The sequence below is a fragment of the Varanus komodoensis genome, unplaced genomic scaffold (assembly GCF_004798865.1).
Source record: "Varanus komodoensis strain SLA01 unplaced genomic scaffold, ASM479886v1 scaffold1, whole genome shotgun sequence".
Lineage (NCBI taxonomy): Eukaryota > Metazoa > Chordata > Lepidosauria > Squamata > Varanidae > Varanus > Varanus komodoensis.
The window spans coordinates 102,976,675-103,002,975 of NW_025335268.1; the positions used below are offsets into that span (position 1 = coordinate 102,976,675).

The 26,301-nt window shown below is 40.3% G+C and overlaps 1 protein-coding gene across 1 annotated transcript in view; it reads right to left on the minus strand.

The window, feature by feature from the left end:
* LOC123024096 (guanylate cyclase 2G-like) overlaps positions 1–26,301 on the minus strand; it is a 51,975-nt gene that overhangs the window by 19,806 nt on the left and 5,868 nt on the right. The window contains exons 3-9 of the mRNA XM_044431434.1: positions 12,935–13,283; positions 10,701–10,810; positions 9,371–9,556; positions 6,319–6,463; positions 5,076–5,211; positions 2,974–3,077; positions 874–1,040 (exon numbers count right to left, since the gene is read on the minus strand). Coding sequence (XP_044287369.1) covers positions 874–1,040; positions 2,974–3,077; positions 5,076–5,211; positions 6,319–6,463; positions 9,371–9,556; positions 10,701–10,810; positions 12,935–13,283 — 1,197 coding nt within the window. The remainder of the gene's footprint in view (positions 1–873; positions 1,041–2,973; positions 3,078–5,075; positions 5,212–6,318; positions 6,464–9,370; positions 9,557–10,700; positions 10,811–12,934; positions 13,284–26,301) is intronic.

A 26,301-nucleotide genomic window follows, 5' to 3' on the forward strand; every position in this document is an offset into this window, starting at 1 on the left:
TAACATGGGATACTACTGGCTCACTGGAATCAAATTTTTGCAAGCACAATGGGCTGACATGGAAAAGGTGGAGGAAAAACCTCTTGCATGAACTCTGGTCATGCTTCTCTGGTTATAAGCCTATGCTTCATTCTCTGTTTGTCATGTGTTCTTATCCGAAGATAAGCATTTTGCTTAACTAGTGGATAGAATATAAATGAAATAAGAACTATAAACTTCTTGAAATATATTGCAACATCATATATAAAATTAATGGATGAATTTCAGTTATTGCGGCCTGATGATGTAGACAAGGTGCTTGGACGAGTACATCCCACCTCTTGCCTATTGGACCCTTGCCCGTCTTGGTTAATAAATAATTCCAAGCACGGGATTGGGATCTGGATCTTGGAAGTGGTTAACGCCGTTTTTTGTTTTTTGGCGCCAGGCGAAGACCTTTTTATTCAAACGTCATTTTAATTGCTAATATTATTTCCTTATTTTATTCTTTGGCCAGGGCGACTTATTTTATATTGTTAATTCATTTTATATTTTTAATGTATTATATTTTAATGTTTTGTGAGCCGCCCCGAGGCTTTGGCGAATGGGGCGGCATAGAAATTTTCTAAATAAATAAATAAATAAATAATATATGTAATGGTTTTAAAACCACAAAAGATGCCTAACATTGTCAAAACAAGCTGGCATATTTAGATCAGGGAAGAGATGGCCTGCATAGTGGTACTTCTATTGCCAGACCTATCCACCATCTGGATAGAAAGATGGCAGATGGATAGGGTTGTTCCCCAGTGTAAATCCCCCACATAAGTACTGAGAAGAAATATACCCCAGAGTATCATCTGGAGGGTCTGTAAAGAACAGGTCATCCTTTACCTTATTACCATTCAAAATTGTGACATCTTCATACTTAATTCTCCACCAGGTATCTTTGCTCTGCCTTTCAAGGCTTCCTTTATGAATCTTTATAAATGTTGCCACGCCAATAGTTCCTGATACTGTTGCTATCAGAAGAATTATCACAACAACAAGGGCTGTTCCTTCTAATGACAAATGACAGAGTAAGTCGTTATAGAACAGGAAAATGGACGTCAATTTTGGTGAAGTAAAATTGGGTTGAGGGGAGAGATTAGACAATTCTCAGAACAACAAATCTGTGTCACCAATCCAAAAAGGAAATAGCAGAACTGGAAAATATACATATGTGACAATCAACACTAGAATATAATAAAAGCTATTTCAAACAAGTAATGTTTAGAAGGTATGGGATATAGGATATTACAGCCAGCTTATAAATATGAAACAGCAGCCCTAAATCCACTTGGGAGTTAAGCCCAAGTACACAGAATAGAATGCCATTCTGAGCAAAGGTGTATACGATTGAACTGTGAAGCCAGGGATGGACTGACTTCCTCATGTTCCTTCCTCATGTTCTAGCCTACAACTCCTAACATCCCTTGTCACTGGCTATGCTGGCAAGGGCTGATGGGAACTGTTGCCAAAATATCTGACCATCTCTGTATGTCCACCCCTGTATGAGTGCATAATTGATGTTGTTAGAAATGTAAGATTAGAATTAGAGGCCAGAGGTGCATTTAAATATTTATTTTCAAAGGATCCACATGTACATGTATGGAAGAGATGATCTAAGCTGAATCATCCCCAGCCTCTCTTTTTCCAACCTATTGCAGCACCCATGTGCCACATGGAGAGGCAGAGCATCCTGCAGTGCAAGGGGAATCTTTGAAAATTGGACAGAGAGATCTCACACAAGAAGAAGCCTTCTTCATGCAGATTTTATATCATCTCAGACTACAATTTAAGTCTATGGTTTAACTTTAGTATAATTTCTATAGAGTGAGATTGTGGCCAACAAGACCATAACCTTTTAACAAGAAAACCAGATTCTTTTAATAGTGAACATGTAAGGTTTTAGGTTATGGATTGAAAACAGACTACCACACAGCCAGGAGCTTCACACAAACACAAAGCAGCTGTAACTCAGTGGTAGAGTATTTGTTTTACATGCAGAAGGTTGCAGCTTCAGTCTCAGGAATCTTTGGGTACAGTGGGAAATCTGAACCCCAGAAGCTACTCTCAGTAAGTGTAGGACAATGCTAGGCTAATGAAACGACAGTGTGACTCAGCAGAAGGCAGCTTCCTCTGCTTAATTCATCAGAAGTATAGTAAGCCAGTGCCTATCTGCCTATATGAATCAAGCCTAGGAATCTGATCTGAACAGCATATCTGAAATCCAACATGAAAATAATGGAGCTTTAGAGATAAGTGAGGAACACCAGGCTGGTTCCAAAACAAGGTTGAGCAGTGCCCATCAGTTAAGATGGGAGTGCTTTTGGTTTTGTTTTGTTTTCTTTTTTCCCCTTCAACTTCTGTTCCTAAATACATAACTCTAGCTATATGTAGGAGCACGGGGTTGTGTGTACCTGGTAGTGTGTAGATTTGTGTGTGTGTGTGTGTGTGTGTGTGTGTGTGTGTGTGAGAGAGAGAGAGAGAGAGAGAGAGAGAGAGAGAGAGAGAGAGAGAGAGTTCACAAGCAATGTTGAACTTTTCTACAGGTATAAAAAATATGCATGTTTACTCATGTATGAACTAGGCTGAAGACCACAATGCCTTTATTCCATTGAGCCCAGTGAAACTTAGTTCCAAGTATATATACAGGCATGTGCTGTTTGAATGAGACTTTGCTCACTTATCTGAACAGTCCCCATTTATTTTTTAAAAAGGGATACTTGTTGCTGTCTCTAATTCAATGGCATAGTCCACATGAAAACATATCTTCATTTCATGGGATAATGTGTCAGAAAGAAAGATCTTTGCTCATTCCATGGAAGCCAGAAGTCCCCATTAACAATGACAATAAGACATTTGCATGAAAAAATTAAGGGCAAACAAATCTTCACATTACTTCCCGCCTACCCCCTTCTTCAACAATTGTATGTATAGAATCAGACTCACTGGCAACTGGAATTTTGCATTGTTCATTGTGAAACCCACACAGTGGCTTGTCTTTAGGTGTGCCTCCATCTGACCAATAGATATTGTCAATTTCTTTGGCTGGACTACACACAGAAACAGTAAACATGTCATCATCATGGTTCATTTATAATTTTAAAGATATGAATTTGTTTTTCCAAAACTTTATTAATACATTAATACATTTACCTCTTACATCTAAATATATCCATAGTAAAAGGGTAATTTACCTATAAACAATCCTATTGCATCATTGAAGATTTGCTTATATTTTACTTAAAAGATATCTCTGCCTTAATATTCATGTCCATGGTCAAGGAAAGCTGGGAATCATTAGCATACTGAATATAATTTATATAAACAGAAGTATTTACCACTTTCTAGTCTACTAGAACTGACCTGCTTTAGATCCTTTTAGTGTTGTTGGGAAAATAACATATTCCAGATCATTTTGTCTTTGTGAGTGTGACTAGATGGGAAATACTAATCACATCTATACATTTTCAGTTCTCATTTTCCAATATTAATTTGAACTTTGAGAATTTTTAAGAAAGTTTGCATGAGAATTCATGTCTGTTTTTGCACACATTTCTCCCAATACATGTATTTTATATAATTTCCCCTAATTTTGCAAGTAATTTTAATAGTAAAATGCATTTTGATATTCTTTGCATTAATATCTGCATTTGTACACACGTTTTTCTAATATATACATTTTTGTTCATAGTTTTTTCCTGTAGAAGTCTATAGCAAAATTCAAAAAAGTGTGAATCTCAAAAGATAACTGAGTTTCAGTTCTCATATTGGTTTAAAAGTAAGTAAGTATGTAATTTCTTTCCCATCCAGAGTTTGGAGGCAATATTGGCAGCATTGTATGCCTCTCCATTCAATTTGTAACTTAAGAGAACTGGATAAAGATGATCTAATCATAGCTTAAGGAAAGCTGCCCACACCCTCTGCAGCTACTAACATAATGGGTGGGTTCACACAACATGTTAAATCCCTTGGGAATTTTAACCAAAATTTCCTCTGTACCTTACAGATGATCATGCACAATAGGGGTTGTGGATCCCCTCTTTCCTCCTACCTGTCCCATCCTCCTGCAGTATCCCAGGGGACACTGTAAGAGCATGGAGATGTCCCCAAGTTGTTAATAGTTAAACAAGTAAAACATTAACAATTGATTGAAAAATGAGTAAGTGGTGAGCCACAAATTTGCAATTTGACATGCAAACTTTCTCCATGCAGACAAGTGTCCACACCAAATTACATTATAACCCACAGCTAATTAATTTTTCAGGTTTTTTTTTTAAGGCGAGGGGCGTGGCAAGCATCCTTTTCAGCAGAATCACTGGGGTTATGTGGGGGAGATATTTATGAAGTTCTGGCTGTCATCACTAAAAATAACACAGAGGCACAATGGGACAATCACCTGGTTTTTCTTTCCCATTCAGGGCAGCCCTGCCCAAATGACTGCCACAGAGCCAATACTTCCCCTACCCAAATTCATACCTGAGGGGCCCATTCTCAGGCAGGAGCAGGAGGAGCAAGAGCTGGCTAGCACTGTTCCATTTGGGTTAGCCCTATCCAGCCAATCCTCCTGGCTCTTGTCCTAGAAATGAACTCAGGGGCAGGAGACAGGAAGACCAGGTTGGCTCTGACAGCTGTGTCTTCTAGCTACTCACTTGGAAGAAATGGTGATAGCTGCTCTTGCTAATGGCTTATTTGTTCAGACTTCAGTCATGATGAGTTACTTTATCTGAATTTGAAACACACAGCAAATAATCATGGTAAGGAGAAACCCTAGAACAGACTGTGGCGTCTTATTGTGGCTGGCAACCACAATAAATCACCTTGGTCAACCACCACCAGTGGATTTCTAGCAGTCATTTTTTCTGTTGCTGCTTGTTTGATATGCCATGTGAACCCAGACAGTAGTTTAACTAATCCCTTATTATCTGCAGATGTTCAATATGAAATTACCTCCTTTAAATGTTACTTATAGAAACTAGGATTAGCAACATACTCTGTAATGAAGTCACGCAATGCATATGCAGTAAAGGAATGTGTTTACACCCAAATACCTGATTATCTTTCTGTAACCATCAAAGTTAAGAACAGGAATGAAACGTGTTGAGTTGCCAGATTCCTGGAGATCATACACAGAATAATCCATGTTTCTCTCACCTAATTCATCAATATGCACTGGGCCAGTAACGCCTAAACAATAAAAGAAATTCAAAATAGGAACATTAGAATTTTCTCCATACTTTGGTGTATCTGTCCAGATTCGAATGGGATTATTTTTCTGTACCTTTAACATATTTGTTTAAATTCAGCTGAAGGTGTATTTTACATATTATGTATTCACCACATGAGGCAAAATACATTTGGGTAAACTGTAAGGATTTCCAGCTATGATCAATATAGAAGATAGAATAATTTATCCAACTTCAGCATTCACTACAGTTCCTTGCAAAGCCCTATGAGAAACAGCTGTCTCTAGATACAGTCTGATCATATAGTCTATTTAGGCCTTCCTCAGCTTTCTCTGCACTGAAATTACACCCTCCTTAGGAGCCCTGTTCAGGTGTTGTTCATGCCATTTCTATTCCTGCTTCACCTCCAACTTTCTCACTGGGTGGAAATATCTGAAGGTGGTTTGTTTATGCATGTTTGGCTGAATACAGAGATGCCTCCGTATGATTAGGAGGGCTTTCCTTCTACATACGTTCAGCCAAAAGCACCTAGAAGGAACCTTTATACCTTCCTGCATTAAGCAGGAATAGAGAGAATAAGACCAGAGCACAGAAGGATTCTGGAGGTAGTCACAGGGTCCTATGTGTGTTGGAATCTGCCTGAACAGGGCTTGAGCAAGGTGCATTTCTGATATTTCTAAGACTTCTAGAAGCTCTGGTTTATAAACTTCGCTCAAGACCAAAACAGACATGACTTACCATTCATCTAGAGCTACATATGTTTTGTTTGTTTGTTTCAGTTTTACTCTAGAACAAGTTCAGGATCTCCATCTGGATCTAGGTGGGATTCTAAACTCTGGTATGTCAGCCACTCCTTATATGGTACATATGTGAATGGAGTGTGTGTTTTTAAGAAAGATGAGGGAGTTGAGCTCTGCTCACTGCTGGCATGCAGTCCCCAGCAGATTTCCATGAGGCCAGTGTGGGCATCTGAATAGGTCCCCTCACCCACTTTAACTAGAGATACCTGGGAAGGCTAGCTGCATTTAAAATTAAGAGCCCTGATACACAACTACAGACCACCCCATATGACAATTCTTGGGATGCCATTCTTAACCCACAAGCATACCATAAGGAAGGGTTTTATTGTAGCCTTTCAAAGTGTTGACAAGAGTCCTTCCATCACGGAAATCCTTTTGAGTTTCTGACATTTCTTTTATGGATAATGCATAGAGCAGAACTGCATCATGGAGGAAGGCAGCATAAGGACGTACCTGAAAAAGATACAATACAGGAAAGCAAGAGTTTGGGTTTCTACAAAGCATGTCTTCTTGAATGATTTCTTCAGAAACTGAAGAAATTATTAGAGTGGCCAGGAAGACAGGCATCCTGCATCTTTTAAGTTGAGCAAAAGAGAGTAATTTAGTTATCTGTACTGTTATACCACTTACTTAAGAACAGTCCCCTGGATTTTGGATGTCTTGATATGTTGAGACATCAATGGAACTATTCTTGAGTAAGGCATTTGACAGAATTAGTTTAACATTTAGATAGATGTGCCTGTCCTTAATTAATATAATTAGTGCTTAGTGTCCAATTATTAGCATTTAGGAGTTAGCAAATTGTACAATTACTCCTGTTACAAATAAAAAAATACTCCTGCATGCAAAATCATTTTAAGATTGTAAGGTTTCACTTATTCCAGGGTATTAACATTGCAACAACTGTATTATAACAAGGCCTCAAAACTTCAGTTAAATAAAAGGGTAGTAACATTGCTTTCTGATATAGTATGATAAAATCATATTATGCCTGTCATCTGCACTGCTTGTAAGTCTACTTCTGGTTCCAGTTCAAATTGGATTGGGATGATATTGGTATTATTAAATTTTAAAGACTTCAACAGGTTACTGAAAGAAATAGTTACTCTCATATATATCTACTTAGGCCTTTTCTGAGGACCTTCTCCAGGTTCCTCTACCAAACAGGTAAGTTAGATGGCTATGAGTGGGGGTGGGGGAGAGATAGGCAGGGAAAGAGAGATTGCACGTGCCTTTTAGGCAGTGATACCTTGTGTATGGAATGACCTCTCTAGAGAGGTGAGCCTCCAATAGGTGCCACCATTGAAAAGGCTGTCTCTCTATTGCTCTTGCTAGTAATCACCCTTCCTAGAAAGGCTTATCTGGTACCTACATTGTAGATTCTTACTGCACACATTTCTATTTGTTTGAGATTTTACTTTATTTTATTTCATATTATATGGCTGTACCTCTATTTTGTGATTTGCCCATAACACTCTCACTACTGGATGTGATAAATACTTAAATGGAGATAAAATATAGTGTGCATAAACTATAATATTATAATCACTACTGCTGCTACTATATTACATTTATATCTCACCTTTTTTCTTGTGATGGACCCAAAACATTTACATAGCTCCATTTTATCCTCAAAACAACAACCCTGTGAGGTAGGTTAGGTGAAGAGTCCATGACTAGCCCAAAGTCACCCAGTAAGCCTCATGGCTAAGTAGGTACTAGAACTAAATAGGTATTGAACTGTCCCTAGTCCAATTTGCCATTTTTGGAAACAATCCAGTTCATCTGAGACAACTCTGGAGACTACCTGATCTGGCTTTAGGGCACAATCTAAACTTTGATTCAGATATTCAAAGTTTTATGGCTCCTATTAACTTTGGGATGTGTATAGTTTTTTGCTATCTAACAGAATATGATGGTGTTTACTGGTGGATGAGTGGATGCAGGCCTACCAAATTCTAGAGAAATAGGTAAGCTAATAGATAAGATTGGAGGGATCTAAACTGCTATGTTTCCTGTGAATATGTTCAGGGGAGATTGTGCCAGGGCAGCCCAAGTTCCAAATCATTCAGAATAAGTCTGGAAATGGTGGGGTGGGGAATGATTAGTTTCACTTTCCCCATGGAGGTTTCCATAGGCCAGAAAGCTCCAAATTTTCAGATTTTCAAATTTCAGTTGGTGCAAGGCCTAGAGCATTGTAATGAACAAGACACAGTTCAATGCCTTTATTAGACAGTGGGACATACAGTGTCAGAAGCTTTAAGACCTGAGCATCCAGCATTCTAAGAAGACATCCACTGCTAGATCATCCTAGGTACCACAGACTCCAGCAAAATTCTTTAATGCTCCTGGGAGAGAGAATTAACAACAGCAGGGAACACTGGACCCATCTGGCAACAGATTACTTCAGTGCCCAGATTACTTCACTCACCACTGTGACTGAAAACTCCAGCTTAAACCATTCACTGTGATCTGTCAGTCACAAACCCCTCCACTCCCCATTGTTTTTCTTGTATGCACTGCTTAGGGAGGCAAGCATCAGCTTTCCATTCCTATTTTTGCTCCAGTTAGGGGGCAGCTGTCCAGTGACTGATTCCCAGACTTTACCAGATGTTTTATCACCTGCCAGGTGAACTGCAAGATAATATATGGAGCAGAAGTTCCCAACTTTCCCACTGGGGATGAAATTCCAGATTTTTGGAGATTTACCTTCTGCCCATGCCAGATGTACAAGTGTAACTGAGTCCTGCTTACAGGGCTGACTAAGCTGAATCCTTTTCATTGAGCCAACATACCTAAAGCCACACTCATTCTGTTTCAACGTTATAAAGTCAACACCAATAAATTAAGCACATGTTTTCTCTCATGACACTTTCATCAGTAAGTATTCTTTTCTTTTCTTCCATCTAAAAACAGTCTCCTGAATTTTTTAAAGGTAGGACAGCAGAGCAGTCACAGTGGTGTTATTTATTCATTTATTTATTACACTTATACACCACCCCATGGCCCATTGGGCTCTCTGCAAAAAAAAAAAAAAAAAAATGGTTTAATTGGCAAGGAAATATTTGCAAGGAAAGTTAAACAGATCCAGATGTATAATTTCTTCACATCAAGAGAAAAACTTACAATTTCACCAGAGCATGGCCTTCAGTTGTGTGGTAAACCTACTTAGTTGTTTAGCTGAATTAATGGCTAGTCAAACACTGGGTATATTTCAGATTTGGCCATACTGGCAAAAAGTTAAGTTGGGAATGATGGGAAAAAATCAGTTTGGTTTCCTTGATGGGGGTCTTGAACTCTCGATATGGGGCTTTTTTGCTCACAGATCTAAATAGTTAAAATGACAGTTATGAAAATAACCTCTTCTTGTGAAGAAAGGAAGTTATATGAGGTCTGTTTCTCCTTCAGCTTGCCATGGATCTCCTTCGTAAAGTCAGAGTACGTCGTATATTTTTGGTAAGGCCTGAGGGCTATCAGAAAAACAGACCGATAGGCATCTAGGATGGTAGTGTTTGCATAATTCCTGCCTGCTGTCAAAAAATTATCCTGGAAGACAAAAATGGGCACAGTGAGAGATTATTGTTAGTATTCAGCAGGCAGATTGAATTCTACCAGTGCTAAAAATCTGTGTTTGTGCCAAATACCTCAGAGCTGAGGCACTTATGGCACATGGCCTCCCTTTTATTCACCATTTTACTCAACTATGTGTGGGAGATGCACAGCCCTTTCTATGAAAAGAGGACAGGAAGGAGCAGGTAGACCACACTGAAGTCCTGGGAGGAAAGGCAGGATCTAAATGTAATAAATAAATGCATTAGGCACTTACCTGTCAAACCTCTTTGTAAAATACCTGGAGTACACATTTAGAGGGAAAAATAGTGCTTGTGTATATTCCACATTTTCACAGGAAGGTTTTGTTAGCTATATATCACATTCTTTCAAGGAACTCAAAGAACCCATTCTCCTCCTGCTGCTCTTGTTCTTATCCCCACAATAACGACCATGTGAAGTAGGTTGGGCTGACAGTCTGTGACTGACCCAAAGTCACCTAGAACTCATGAGTCCCAAACCTGCTCTCTTAACCACTGCACCCCACTTGCTCTGTATTCTTTCACTATACATACAAATGTTATGCTAACAAACAGTTATGTAAGGTAGATTAGACGAAATATAGTGCCTAAGGTAAGCTTCCTAGCCAATGGGAGATTTAAACTCACTATACAGGTATTTCTCCCCAGGCCTAGTCATCACTCTAAATACATGAGCAATCCATCTGCTCTTTTTCAACCCAACAGCTATAAAAAATAGACACATCTGCAACCAGAAAGAATGATGCTTATTGGCAGGTGAAGCCAGAGGATGTTGACCTCTGCATTATGAGTTCATTTTATTATATTATATGAAGTTCACATGCTTGAAACAGTTACGTAGTATTTTAGAGCCACCTCCTCCATAGTACAATTTACCATCAAATTTCCCTTTTTGATGACATTCTCTATTCTGGGTGATCTGTACTAATCTGGATGATATGACTTAATGTGGGCATTAGAACAGAGAAGAGAGGGCTCCTTTACAACTGCAGAACACAATTGCCACTGTTCTTTCAGGCCCCATAATTCAAAATCTGTATTGTTATTTTTAGAGTTGCAAATAGTGTTTTTGAACAAGACAACAAAGCAATACTCACTGCATCAAACTGCTGTAGGACAAAAAACACGTATGGCCCATTTGTCATACCTAGTTCTTTGGCCTCTAGCAAAATGGATCTTGCATCCAAAGAACTGCAGATTAAAATAATAACTGAAAAGAAATTGTGGTGATTAGTTCCTAGCTCCTCCAAAAAGTAGCTATATAAAGAAAACAAAACAATGGAAGAAATCAATGGTTGGTACAATCTGATAGTATTTTGTAGATGATTAAAGTCAACATAATTTACCCATAAATGCACAAGACTCATATGAACGGATGAGTGCCTTACTATGAGTACAATGTATTTGGCTCTTTAAGCCCCATACTATTTACATGCCTTTAGTTTATATCACATTCTAATCTTGTAATATACTCCTGACATCCAAAGTTGCACTATATGTACCCATGTGACTAGAACCATTGAAACCACTGATATTTCCTATGTGCAAAAGTGAAATTGAAATAAGCATTGCAACCTGAAAAATGCAGCCAGGGTGGATCTGGATTTTATCTGTATTATGTTTTATTTTGTTTATGTAAGCCGTCCCGAGGCTATGCAATGGGACAGCATGCAAATGCTCTAAATAAATAAATAAATATCATAGTGTATTTCAGAGACAAAAAGCAAGGTGTTTATCTGGTCTCTAAATGAATCTGCATAGCAGAACCAAGCATGACGCTTCCAGAAGCCACATATGACAATATTATCTGTGCAAAGATGCAGCTCAAATAGAAGTTACTCTTGCTATTACAAGAGGATCAGAATGCTGGCTCATTTACAAGTGATTGCATAACTAGTTATGTGGCATTGCTGACAGTAACGAAAATTGATGGTTTTGTACAACCATATGACTGATATACCCAGACTGAGACACATTCACCATTGTCTGTGAGATGATCTGGAACAGCAAGTGGCCTGAACATTGGAAATAATTGATAACCTTTGTGTGTGTGTGTGTGTGTTCTTTGTTGGCTCCTAATCATCTAACAATTAGAACGTCATGAATCTGAACACATCACAAAGTAGTATCTCAGATCACAGAATTCTGTGATAATTTCTTTATTCTGTTCATTAAAAAGAGTTTCTTAAATTTAACATTTTTCTCCAGGAAAGTCCTTTGCAAACTTGAGAATTAATTGGGAACTAAATTCAACCAACTTTGAATACAACCTAATATGCAGGAGTACCAGATAGATGATAGAAACTGTGACTACATAGGTTAAGTACATTTTTTCCACCTGTGAACTGAGGTTTCCAACACTTTGGATGACACACATGATGGAAAGGCACCATTGGCTGGATGGTACAAAAAGGTGATATGTGGGAAGAAACCCTGCAATTAGCTGCAATATGTGATAAGATGCCCAAAATGTAGGTTCCATCCATGTCATTCTCCTATCATTGAAGAGATGGGATTTTGCCCCGTCAGTTTTGGAAAGGTCACAGATAAGATCTTTGTATATTTAATTATATTGTAAAAGAGTAGCAGTTGCCAGTTAAATGGATTCTTTCAAAATGAAGGTGAACTGGAAGTTGCCAGCTCTCAAATATGTGACTAAAGTATTGTATCCAATTAGCTCCTCCAACTGACAGAATAGCTTCTGTCCATGGAACAGGGAAAAGGCTATTTGCCTTCCTCCTCCAAACTGGTTCCATAGTTCTGGGGAAACAAGGAAGAAGAGAGGAAGGGAAAGGCCTTTTGCACAAGAAAATATTCCCTTGTGCAGTACTGGATTTTACACAAGTGCTGTGCTCATGACTATTGCTGAGCATTAAGAATATTCTTTAGAACACAATCCTATGGCCTTGCAATATCACCTAGGAGGCCATAGGATTTTTCAGAGTCAAGGGAGGTGCATGCTGGGGATAGGGGGGAGAGGAGGAAGCTGAGGCCAACACTAAACTTATTCAAAAATGACCATCTAGAAAAATGCAAGGAATGTGGTGCTGCAGTGATTGAGATCACCACTGCTATATCTTGATCCTGCCAATGGATGCTCATAAGCCTCTAAGTTCTGAGGGTTACATGCATTTGCTGCAACAGGACAATGTTCTTAGTTTTTCTGCATGTCTTCTGATGCAGAAAGGATGACCCTTCCTTTATTTCTTTTGTCAACAAAATGATGGACTAGGTTTATTTTTGTTTATGTACCTAGTTGTCCATCTTTATCTCCAAAAAGCTCAAAGATTAAAAATAAACAAATAAAAGAATATAAGCCTGTTCCAAAACTTACTTCTGGCAGCAGATGCTACATAGCTGAGCTTTTCTTTGTGGAGACTTTGATCTTTCGTATTGTATCTCACCTTAGCAGTTATTGTAATATTGGTTTTGAGTTGGTTCTCTACAGATGTCCACAATTCCTCCATTTCAGCCCAAGTGAAAACATCACTGGAGCTTCCAAAGAGCCCAACGTGTCTCCATCCAAAATACTGAAGAGTTTTATGCAGGACTTCCCCTAATATTTTCAAAGGAGGGACAAGACTGATGTAAGTGTCATAAAGAGAGGAATCACCCAGCTTGGTGCTATGGCTAACAAAGCCAAATAAGGGGATGTTCCACTGAGATGCCAGCAAGCCAGTAACCTGTGTGAGAAAAGAACAGAAAGAATTGCATTAGTTCATAGCAACATTTAAAATGCAATAATTTGCAATAAATTTCAGCCTTCTAGTTTACTGACTGTAATAGTACTTGAAAGAACATTAATTCATTCACACTGAGATTTTAATGCATTACATAGCATATACTTTATTACATTTGCACTCTGCCTTTTCTCTTTCCAAAAAGCCAAAACAGGTTACATGAGCCACCTTTTCTCCATTTTATCCTTCAAACAGCCATGTGAGGTAGGCTAGGTTAAGAGTTAGTGACTGGCCCATTGGAACTTGGATCTCCTCAATCCCAGTCCAGCAGGCTAACCACTACCTCACCCTGGTCTTTTGTTTCCTCAAAAGCGAAATGATTTAATGATCAAATGTTATATTATTCTACACAGAGTGACTTGTAGAAGTAATCAGCCTCCTTTGACTTTTCCACATTTTGCTGAGTTATAACCTGGAATTGAAATAACCTGATGCATACAAGATACTCACCACTGTGAAGGTGTAAATTATTTTTTATTGTGGTACAGAAGTTAAATAAACAAAAACAAATTGCCATTTGTTGTTTGCCTAAATATTCAACCACTTCACAATGACTTGCCTAGCTATGTAAAGTCTGATGTAACATGCTGCCTCCAAAGGTCACATATTGTAACGAGAATGAATAGAATCTACCTGTGTGCAATTCCAGTGCAACATAATCTCAGGTTAAATAACCTGTTTCTAGAAGGCCCCAGAGGTGGTTGGAGAGTGTATCTAAACAGCATCATAAAGATCAAGCAGCTATCAAAACAATTGCAGGATACATTTTAGCAGAAGTACCAATAAGAGCTATTTAAGAAAATATTAATCTTAAACTATGAACATCCCCTGGAGTGTAGTTAAATCCATGATTATAAAATGGAAAGCATATGACTCAACTGCAACTTCACCTAGAGGAAGCATCCACCAAAATTCAGTGATTGATGAGGGTAGAAAAGCAAACAAGAGCCCATTGGTAACTCTGAAGGTTCTAGATAGATCCAAAGTTGATATGGGAGAAACCATCCATGGGGCAACTATCACCTTGATATTCTGCAAAGCTGGGCTTTATGGAAAAGAAGTGTGAAGAAAACCATATCAAAACCTATTTGAAGTTTGCAGAAGGGCATATACAGCAAACATTTGGAAAAATGTTGTCCAGGCTGATGAAACCATAATTCAACCTTTTGGTCATGCGGGAAAATGCTGTGTATGGCACAAAGCCATCAATGTTCTTTGCCCTGAAAACATTTCCAAATCATCTCTCTTTCTACATCTTTCCACCATTTACCAGCCCCCAGCATCTACCCACAGAGGCAGCCACCTCACTTTGCCATCTCTCATCTTGAACTGTGGTATTACCTGCTTTCTACATCCTTAGGCAGTGGAAAGTTCCTAGGGCAGTGATGAAGGACTGAGTTTCATTTGAAGGATAAGGCACTGGAGGCCTAATGTACCCATGTGATATTTGAATTATTTGCGAAGCAAAACACAATGGAAGCAAAGACACTTCTATAGGCAGACACCACAGCCAGCACCATTCCCACAGAGCAACTTGTCCAGTCCCACCAAAGCTGTACCTCAGCCAAATTATCATGCATCACTCTATCCTAGTCAATTACAACTGCCAGCTGTTTCCTGCTGTTTCTTTGCCCTATTCCTTCAGTGGAAGTGTTGTTATCGTGTCCAAGTGTTATTCTCATGTCCAAGCATCTCATTCCAAAACCAGGAGATGATGGGATAGAGTTTCATTCCAAAACTGGACAGTGAACTTCAACTGTCCAGAAACCTACAATTAATGAAATATCACATGATCATTCCAGATCATTAGCAAGATGGTCTTTTACAAAAGCATATAGCATATCACATTGTTACATATTCTTTCCTGAGTTGTCCAGGGAGAAGGTAACGAAATTCTTTTGGATACAGGCACTGGGAAATTTATGGTGTCTTTGTATTATGTATTTATTTTCAAATAGGTCAGCAGAGTCCTGCAGGTTATCTGAAAAAGATGTGATAAAAAGCACTGCACCCTAATAAGCTCTTGCAGAACAGCAGCTGTTGCAGACTCTTGGGTGGCTTTTCATTGAGCAAAATCTCAAAACACAGTTTTCACCTTTTGCTTGTTTCCAAATTCAGACTGCCTCTTATACCAGCTATCTCACCTCCTTTCCCCAGATTCTAAAAGACATCAGATTCCCATATCTGATTATTGATTCTAGGCCATCAAAGCCCTGCTCTTATATCTTTGATAGCCCATGAAGTTTAAGGCAGACCTATAAGTTACTCAAAATTCATAACACTATTTTGAAACAAGAGGTTCTCTAACCTAAATCCTAGGTGCTTTTTGTTTCTGATTAAGAAGAACTACACCAAAAGTTATCTTTGCTGTGTGGTGAATGAAATAGATCTCCTTGCATGAAAGGGGGGTGCCATTCTGGAGCCTGCAAGACAAGGTCTCTCAAATCTGATTTTATTAGCCAATATCCTGTCTCCAAAACAACCATCTCACACCCACACTAACAACCTTCAGGGACATGGAATTCAGCCCATTCCAGATTGTGTCATCATCACAGTAAGGAGATGCCACACTTCTACTAGAATGCTTTTAGGTCTAAGCAGGAACAGGCTAAATAAGATGAATCTACTTAATACCCCAAGGGATCTGTGCTAGATGGGCCTTGAACCCAGCACAGAAAGAGCAGCTTTAAAGGTAGGCAACAAACTGAAGCAAAGGAAGTGACAGATTGAAGTGACAAGGAATGGCTTATCTATGTTTTGCAATCAGAAGAAGCCTAATTGGTGTGAGGCTTTACTATCAGAAGAGCTAAAGTAACCATTATGCTAAACACTCTACAGAGTAGATTATTAGTTGTGATTATATGGACGGCATGGTTTTTATGTTCTAAAGGGTCTAGTCCTGGTAATCAGGATGTTAGGAACCTTGCCTATTGTTTTCTTTGTCAGCCTATGTAGGTGCCTGTACATAGGCAAACCAGTTTGGCAAAAAATGGAGGATGGGGTCCTGGCATTCATGGAAGCATAATCTATTCATGACCTTTAATCCATCATTCACTGTGCAAAATCAAGTGATTTGTTGGATGGAAATATGTATTCAGTTCATTCCTTTTATGGGATCTTGAGTATTGTCTTTCTGCAAATTTATCCTCTGCTAGAATTTTCTTGATTCTCACAATTGTGAAGGGTCAATGACTCCTCCTAAGATGACTTAAAGTATCATCCAATGGCCATGTGTTAATACAACTCTATCAATTTGACAGCTCTACCTGTGTAGGAGGACCAGGGCAATGTAGCAATAGAGAAACCTTTTATTAGTATAAAAGGGTGTTGCTGCCACCAGAGGTAAAGTTGCAAAATTAAACAAGCTTGCAGTAGAAGGAAGAAGGTACTATCTTGTTTGAAGCTCAGAAAAACAAAGATATTCTACTGAAACAGGTGAGTGACTTGAAAGAGGAACTATATGGGTTTATGTTAAATAACTTCCTTCCTTCCTTCCTTCCTTCCTTTGAAATCTGTCTTCTGAGAGCTGTGAAACTGTGCAACAGAAGAAGAAGAAGAAAATCAAAGTGTGATTATTCATGCTGTAGTCTGAATACATGCCATCTGCCTTGGTAAGAAGGGTGACTGAATGTACGGTATGATTTAAAGAGCAACAAAGATATGTTTAACTTACAGCAATCTTATAAAAAGATAATGTTTTAAAAATCATCTTGTAAATTATTGTTGAACTACTTGATAAAAATGTCTGTGTTGTGGTTCAAGTCTTATGTGGGATAACCTTAGAACAGGCTGATCTTAAAATTGAATCAACTGTATCTTCCACAATCTTTTTAATAGAGTATATGGTCAAATGTGTTGAATACATGTAAAGTATTTCAGCAACTGCTTTGGATAACAAGGAAGCAACTGTGCAGATGCTTGTATCAGAAAAGGTCCTACAAATTCCAGGAGCCATAGTTGGCATTCTCCAACTATGGCTCCTATTTCTCTGAGGACATCCTTAATCTATCATGCTTTGGATCAAGGATCTGCTTTTCATGGATTGAAGGGCTCTGTTCACAGCAGGTTCGCCCACCTGGTTTGCAAGGATCCCCCTCACACAGTGCAACTCATTCAGCAGAGTCCCTGGACTTGTGTTGATTCTTGTAGAGGATCGCAGGAAGGCGAGAACCTGCTTCCATGGCCCTCTTTCATATGCTTAAATCTGGACGCAACCCAATTGGAAAATCAGAGAGGAAAGGAAGAACACATTACATTATCTTGGAAGAAAAACCTTTTGTCTGACCAAAACTCTTTGAACTGGAGTAGCTCTGTTAGAGGAAGATAATATACTGCAAGTTTTTATTGCAGAATTGTTTGTTGTTATTTCAGTAATGTCATACTTCCTTTAAAAAATAGTGGCTTGCTTCCAGATTTAATTGCAAGCAAGTGGCTTTGTGGAAGCAGAAATCCTCCCACCTCTTCCCACAGCAGAAGCTCTGGCTCCCTGAAAACATGACATGAGTGGCGTGAAGAGCCTGATGAAAGGAATGGGCTGTGATGTGGGGGAGGAGAAATCCCTGAAAATCAGACAGATCCACCTTAACTGTCCAGGGATCTTCCATTAACAAAAGGCAGATCCTAAATAAAACAGTGTTATTTTCCAGGCATTCTAATTAATAAATTGCATTTTATTTCAATTCTAATCACTTAATTAATTAATTGCAATTAAATTAAATACAATATTAATTGTAGAATGATTTATTTTAATCCATTTTTATTGATGACTTTAACTACTATGCTGGCTTGGCACAAATTCCACTAAGGCACTATTAGTAGCAATACTTGTGCTTTTTTTAATAGCTTTTAAAAAAATTGTTGTTAGTCACAAAGTCGTGTCCGACCCATCACGACCCCATGGACAACATTCCTCCAGGCCTTCCTGTCCCCCACCATCCTCCGGAGTCCACTCAAGCTCACACCAACTGCTTCAGTGACTCCATCTAGCCACCTCATTCTCTGCCGTCCCCTTCTTCTTTTGCCATCTATTGTTCCCAGCATTAGGCTCTTCCCCAGGGAGTCCTTTCTTCTCATTAGGTGGCCAAAGTATTTGAGTTTCATCTTCACTATCTGGCCTTCTAAAGAGCAGTCAGAGTTGATCTCCTCTAGGACTGACCGGTTTGATTGCCTTGTGGTCCAGGGGACTCAGGAGGAGGAGTCTCCTCCAGCACCACAATTCAAAGACCTCAGTCCTTTGGCGCTCAGCCTTCCTTATGTCCAGCTTTCACAGCCATACATTGCAACTGGGAAAACCATAGCCTTGACTATACGCACTTTTGTTGGCAGGGTGAAGTCTCTGCTTTTTAGTATGCTGTCTAGATTTCCCATAGCTTTCCTCCCCAGGAGCAAGCGTCTTTTAATTTCTTGGTTGCAGTCCCCATCTGCAGTGATCTTGGAGCCCAGGAAAATAAAATCTGTCACTATTTCCATTTCTTCCCTATCTATTTGCCAGAAAGTAAGAGGACTGGATGCCATGATCTTAGTTTTCTTAATGTTAAGTTTCAAGCCAACTTTTGCACTCTTCTCCTTCACCCGCATCAAGAGGCTCTTTAGTTCCTCTTCACTTTCTGCCGTTAGAGTGGTATCATCTGCATATCTGAGGTTGTTGATATTTCTCCCAGCAATCTTAATTCCAACTGGTGATTCATCTAACCCCGCCTTTCTCATGATGTGCTCTGCATATAAGTTAAATAGACAGGGCGACAGTATACAGCCTTGCCGAACTCCTTTCTCAATTTTGAACCCATCAGTGGTTCCGTGTCCAGTTCTCACTGTTGCTTCTTGACCCGCGTATAGGTTTCTCAAGAGACAAATAAGATGGTCTGGTACTCCCATCTCTTTAAGAACTTGCCACAAAGGCTTTAGCATAGTCAATGATTTAAAAAATTAGATATTATTTATTGACTAACTTATATAAGTTGTTTTTCATTCAATCAATTCTCTATTCAGTCATTGACCAGCCAATATCTCTATTCAGTCATTGACCAGCCAATAAATAAAACACAAAATTACAGTTAGCTAAAAATAAATAAAATACAGTGCTAATAAAATGATGACAGATAAGAAAGTAAAAGCATTCTGGTAGAACCTAACATTTAAGGTTAATTCTACCACGCAATGCACAAACCACTGAACAGTATTTGGCTGTAGTTAAGGAGATTAATTGGACTGATCGGATAAAAGTAACTTAAGATAAAAAGAATCAGAGTAACCAGGATATTTAGAAAGTAGTGGAAGTAACAATTCTTGGTGAGCACCTGTATAAAGAAGGCAGTAAAGAATAACATGCTCCAGCGATTCAATTGTTTCTCCCCCACATGGACACAGTCTCTGTTCAAGGGGTATTTTTTTGATATCTCCCTTCAGTAATGGCTGTTGGGAGGGCATTGAATCTGGCTAGAGATAAAGCCCTTCTGATGAGATATCTAGCTGATTGAAAAAGATGTGTGGAATGGTTCCGGAAGGTATTTCTGGATAGAATTGGATAATCTGTTTGTAGCTTTAATTCAATGGTCTGCTGTTTAAGTTCTGCTAATGCCTGTTCATAGGTCATTGAGGAGATAGCTGGCCACAAATAACCATATAATTGCTATTTGGTCTGTATTGCCTGGCTCCATGAGCTCTGAAAGCTGTCGGTCATTATTAAAGGGACTAAGCCAACTGGAAAGAAGAGGAGCTTGAACCAGTAAATCTAGGCTGAAATTTCAGTTTTAAGGAGGCCAGAAGGATTTTAAGAAGGACCATGTTTGAGACACAGTGGGGTGCTTGGAAGATGGTCCTCAGGAACTTAGACTGAACACTTTCCAAGGGAAGAAAAGACCTGTAGGGTCCCAGTTGGGCTCATACAGGAGCTGGGATTGAATCTAAGTTGTTTTTTGGTAGGCTGTACACCACCCAGGTAATACTGCGTGGGACTACTGGGTGCAGCTTACAAATCCAATAAACAAATAATCCAATCAATGATAATATGAGAAATAAGTAATTAAAATGTGTCCACCAGTATGAAAATAGACATTGTAAGAATTAAGTGCAGATATTCAAAAGCCAGTTAGATAGGCTATTTGTTTTGTGATGTGCCTTCAAGTCATCTCTGACTACAGTGACCCTGTGAAAATCCTCCTCAATGTCCTATCTATGTCAGCCCAGCCCTGCTCAGTTCTAGTAATTCCAAGGCTATGACTTTGTTTATGAGGACAGTCCATCTCAGTGTTGTGAGCTGAGGTTCCTCCTTCAAGCAGCCAAAAGCCACAGACCATTTTGGTTGCAAAATTTTCTAGATTGCTGCCAAGTACAAATCACCCAGATGCACAGTTTTTTGAGCCCAGTTTAGTGCTTTCCTCCAGAAACTCTCCTTATGAACATGCCTGGGCCCTGTCCTCTCAGGAGGGGCTTTCTCTAAGCAATAATGCTTCACATGCTGCTCATTCAATTGGGCCTCCTGTCTCCTGGGGTCAAGATCGGGGGGGGGGAGTCTATGTCTGATCATTCCTATTCCTCAGAGACCCCTCCCACTGGCTGTACATCTGGCTCATTCCCATAAACTACATGGCCTGGTGAAGTGTCTGGCCTTGAGATAATAACTTCCTCCTCCTCCATCTCAGAATCTTGACCTACTCCATCCTCCCCAATTTCACTGTAAGATATTTCACATTCCAATTCCAAATTATCATCTGGAATGCAGCCAGCAGTCCATGAGAATGATTGCCCAAGACCGCCATCCTTCTTCCTCCCAACAGATAAGCTATACTGATTAGTAGTCTGGATCAAAAGAAAGTAATGAACAGGTTGACCTACAAACTTTGATAGTTCCAGGGACCTTTGGTAAACAGGACATCCTTGTGAGCCAGAGATCCAGAATTCTTGGCAATGACAAAGGGCATTACTATATAATATAGTAGCCCACTGAGGCATTATGTGGAAGTGCCATTTTAATTCCATGTGTTGCATTGCTAATTGTAGAAAAGCAATAATAAAAGCATGGCTGAAATGCCTCGTGTAGAAGCTGCTGCTTCCAAATTCTGCAGGTTTGAGTTAAAACATACAAGCCAGGAGCACTGGAATTGTCCTGATGGATATGTTCTACCATGAGACATTTTTTTTCCTTAATAGAGTGAAAGCACATAAGAACAAAAGGTTCTGGATTGATTTACCTCTGCTGCTATAGTGTCCAATTTTATTAAAAGTTATCTGCCCATTTTTTAAGCCTAGGTTTCTGCAGGTAAAAGAATGCAAAACTGGGTTTAAGATTAAAGAGCTATATAACTTATTTGAGAGTAAAAATGCAATCCTGTATATCAAGAGCATAGTCCCAGGATCCCCATCTAGCTCTTTGGGACTGCCCAGATGGCTACACCATAGATTTTGTGTACTTGGAAAGGTTTCAGCACTTTTCCTAAGGCTTATTTATTGGCCGTAAAAGCATCAAGCTCAAATTTGCTTTGTCCTTGGTTCCACCCATGAGAGGAATGCCCCTGAGATGTTCTCAGAGCATTCAGAGCCTCTGAGATGTTCTCCACAATGGAATCTGCACCTTGGGCTGGAAAAAGTTCACACTGCTGCAGCACACACTTATGTGAAAGTGTGGCTGAATTGAGGGCGATGAAGCAGGTTGGGAGACGGCTAGAGCGTAGGTGGAGGAAATCACGAGATGAATCTGACCGAACACACTTGAGAGCCCACTATCGGGCCTATGCTGTGGTGGTGAGGGCGGCGAAAAAGAGGTTTTTTTCCGCTTCCATTGCCTCCTCACAATGCCGTCCAGCGGAGCTTTTTCGAGTGGTGCATGGCCTGGTTAACCCAGGTCAGAAAGAAGACCTGGTTACACCCTCAAAGGCCCGCTGTGACGACTTTGCCAGGCATTTCAGGGAGAAAATCGCTCAGATTCGTCACGAGCTGGATTCCACTATTGATTCAGAGGTTTTTGGGGAGACGCCAATGCTACCGTCTGGTCCAGAATTATTGGATGAATTTCAGTTGTTGCGGCCCGATGATGTGGACAAGGTGCTTGGACAAGTACGTCCCACCACTTGCCTATTGGACCCTTGCCCGTCTTGGTTAATAAAGAATTCCAAGCACGGGACTGGGATCTGGATCTTGGAAGTGGTTAACGCTTCTCTGAGGGAGGGTCGGGTGCCTGCCCCTTTAAAGGAGGCGGTAGTCCGACCGGTCCTGAAGAAGGCGTCACTGGATCCAGAGATGGCCACTAACTATAGACCTGTGGCCAACATCCCGTTTCTGGGCAAGGTGTTAGAGCGAGTGGTGGCGGGACAACTCCAAGCACTCTTGGATGAAACTGATTATCTGGACCCATTTCAGTCTGGCTTCAGACCCGGGTACGGTACTGAATCTGCCTTGGTCGCCCTGTACGATGACCTGTGCAGGGAGAAGGACAGGGGGAGTGCGTCCCTGTTGGTTCTCCTGGACCTCTCAGCGGCTTTCGATACCATCGACCATGGTATCCTTCTGCATAGGCTTGCGGGATTGGGGGTTGGAGGCACTGCTTTGCAGTGGTTCCGCTCCTATCTCAACGGCTGGTTCCAGAAGGTGGTGCTGGGGGACTATGGCTCTGCGCCATGGCAGCTATGCCATGGAGTACCGCAGGGGTCCATTTTGTCCCCTTTGCTGTTTAACATCTACATGAAACCGCTGGGAGAGGTCATCAGGAGGTGTGGGCTGCGGAATCATCAGTACGCTGATGATACCCAGCTCTACCTCTCGTTTTCCACCAATCCAGGTGAGGCAGTGGCTGTGCTGAACCGGTGCCTGGCCGAGGTAATGGGCTGGATGAGGGCCAATAAACTGAAGCTCAATCCAGACAAGACGGAGGTCCTGTTGGTAGGCGGTTCAGGCTTCGGAGAGGGTGAAGTGACCCTTGCCCTGAACGGGGTTGCACTCCCTCCTAGGGACAAGGTCCGCAGCTTGGGAGTGCTCCTCGACCCGGAGCTCTCACTGGAAGCTCAGGTAACAGCAGTGGCGAGGAGTGCTTTCCTCCAGCTTCGGCTGATTCATCAGCTGCGCCCCTACCTGGAGAACGACTGCCTGGCGACAGTGACACATGCACTGGTGACTTCCCGTCTTGACTTCTGTAACGCGCTCTACGTGGGGCTACCCTTGAAGATGGTCCGGATACTTCAGTTGGTTCAAAATAGAGCTGCCAGGCTGTTGACGGGGACTGGGCGTTATGGTCACATGACTCCAGTTCTCCGTCAGCTTCACTGGCTTCCCATTGAAGTCCGGGCCCAATTCAAGGTGTTGGTAATGACCTATAAAGCCCTAAACGGCTTGGGTCCTGGTTACCTGAAGGAGCGCTTACGTCCATATATGCCCAGCCGCCCCTTGAGATCAGCGGGAGAGGCCCTTCTCCGGGAACCCTCCGGGAAGGAAATTAGGAGGGTGGCTACTCGGAGGAGGGCTTTCTCTGTGGTGGCGCCCAACTTATGGAACACGCTCCCCAGAGAGGTCCGCCTGGCGCCGTCGTTATTTGCTTTTCGGCGCCAGGCGAAAACCTTTTTATTTAAACGGTATTTTAACTGTTAGTATTAACTGATTTTATCTGGCCAGGGCAGCTTATTTTATATTGTATTTTTTGGATTTTTAATGTTTATATTAATTTATTGTTGTAAGCCGCCCCGAGGCTTCGGCGAATGGGGCGGCATAAAAATGTTTTAATAAATAAATAAATAAATCTAATTGAATTTGGGGAGACCTACTTCTGAGTAGACATTTTCTAGTTGTGCTGTTCATTACTGAATGATGCCTCGCTTAGCTCACCATGCTAAACAAGGTCTTGATCCCAAGGAACATTTAGGGCGTTATTGGAAACTAGTACAGGGTATTGATGTTAATAAACTGATGTCACTTTATTATGTAGGTGTCAAAACTATGTAAAGTGGGAGTATCCACAGAGGATGTCCTGAGTCAACAGTATCATGGACTTGATGAGGGTCAATCAGTTGTGAGTCAAGCTCTATGCAAGTGTTTGTGTGCAACTCAGGTATCGCTGAAATGGAAGCAAGACATGTGCAAGTACACAGACCCCACACCTAAATGTCCTCATGCCCCAAGCTGCATGAAAGGTCAGGGTACCTGATCCGCAAGTTCTGTAAGTACATCCTGCCATATGTGTTTAGAAGGCCCTGTTCAGATCTTTTCTGACCATTTTATGAAGATCTTATCCAAGGGGGCATTGAAACATTCAGATGTGTTGTATATTTGTTCACACATGCACCCCATCCTCTTTGGACTTTGGCTCTTTGGACTCAGCCTACATTTCTGCAACCAAATTGCAACTTGTTTATTAAAATAACCATATTAATAAACAAGTCCAAAATGCAGGTTCATTTGTAAAATATGAAGTCTATAAAGTGTCCTGCAAACAGTAGCTGCTTAAAAGCCTAGTGAATGTTGCTGCCATTTATCCACATTAGCAAGAGAAGGCTGATAATGCTGGATTTAATCAAGAAATTGGAAGCTATGATGAATTAGGCTTTTGGAAGCACCTACTTTATATGCATCTGAACCTGTACTAGAAGCAAAACAAATTTAAGGTCTCACAACTAGGTATGGCAAATCACTTGATTCTCATTTTAATGCTAACAGATCTATTTTTGCATTTATGAACTAAAACTCTGTCAATAGGGTTGCAACCTCAGTGTTCATAAATTCCTGAACTTGGAGGTTTTCAATCAGCCTGCGCAGAATACAATGTAAGCAGTCCCTGTTGCCCCTGAATCTCCTGTTCTCAGTTGCAGCTGGCTGGCCAGTTCAAGCATCTAGTTGATGCAGTTCAGAGGGAGAAGGACTACTTCATATCTTGATTTCCTTTCTCTGTCACCTCTTCACCACCACCCCATTTCCCCCTCTCTCAGGTCAAGTTCCCTACAATTGAGAGACAGTGCCATTCTTTCCATTCTAGCTGCAAAGTGCAGGAGGTAGATTGGATCATGGATTCCCAGCTTGTAGATCAGAACTGTTTCCAGCCTCAGATATGGGAATCCAGTTTATCCGATGACCCCCTCCAACAATGTCTAGGTGTGATAGGTCTATCTTAAAATATGCAGTTTTGCACTGGAGTTTGCCAATTAAAAATGCATGGAAAGATGTGCATTTTAGGGAAGGCTGGATACAGAAATGTATGTCTTAATGATGATAATGTTTTTAAAATATTAGGCAAATGTATATATTTTTGTAACATATGCTTACAAAAAGGCATGGGTTAGAAGAAATATGTACATTTTGGACCTGCTTCTCCTATAAAAGAACCTTCAAAGCTTGTAGATACAGCTTTTGTCTCAGATGAGGAGGAGAGACCAGAAATACCAAGGCCAGTGAACCCAGAGATATGCCAGGAAGTCACTGAGAATCAGATGGTTTACAACTCTGTTGAAAAGTTTAGTTAGGAGGAAGAAAGATGTAACACCATTAATCTGAGCATATAGCATCAGGTTAAGAGGGTGGGCCAGCTAAGAAGTGTCAGATTGTCCAAGCAATTGGCCCTTAAGTAGGAGGACCAACTTGAAAGTGTGGTTTGCTTTTTTCAGTTTGGAAAAGAGGGGAGCGGTATTCAATGTGGAATCAACTTCATATCATCAATTCACATTCCCCTAATATCCAGTAGTCTAGCTTCACTTGTTTCATTTCCACAATACTCTTCTTTTGTACTACAAAGCCAGTCTAGCTGGTCAGCTTTAACATAATAAAGCTTTTTAGTTAGGAAGCATTTCTGCTTGAAAGGAAGGAAAGAAGAATGGCCACAGCAAAATGAACACAAAATGCATACAAGTTTCATGCATTTTTTTTAAAAAAATCAATATTCTAATTTAAGATTGGAAAAAATGAAACTATCTCTAGTTCATGCATGACACTTGCTATTGTTATGTGTGACACTATGGAAAGATACCAAAGTGAAGACAAAATATCTGGA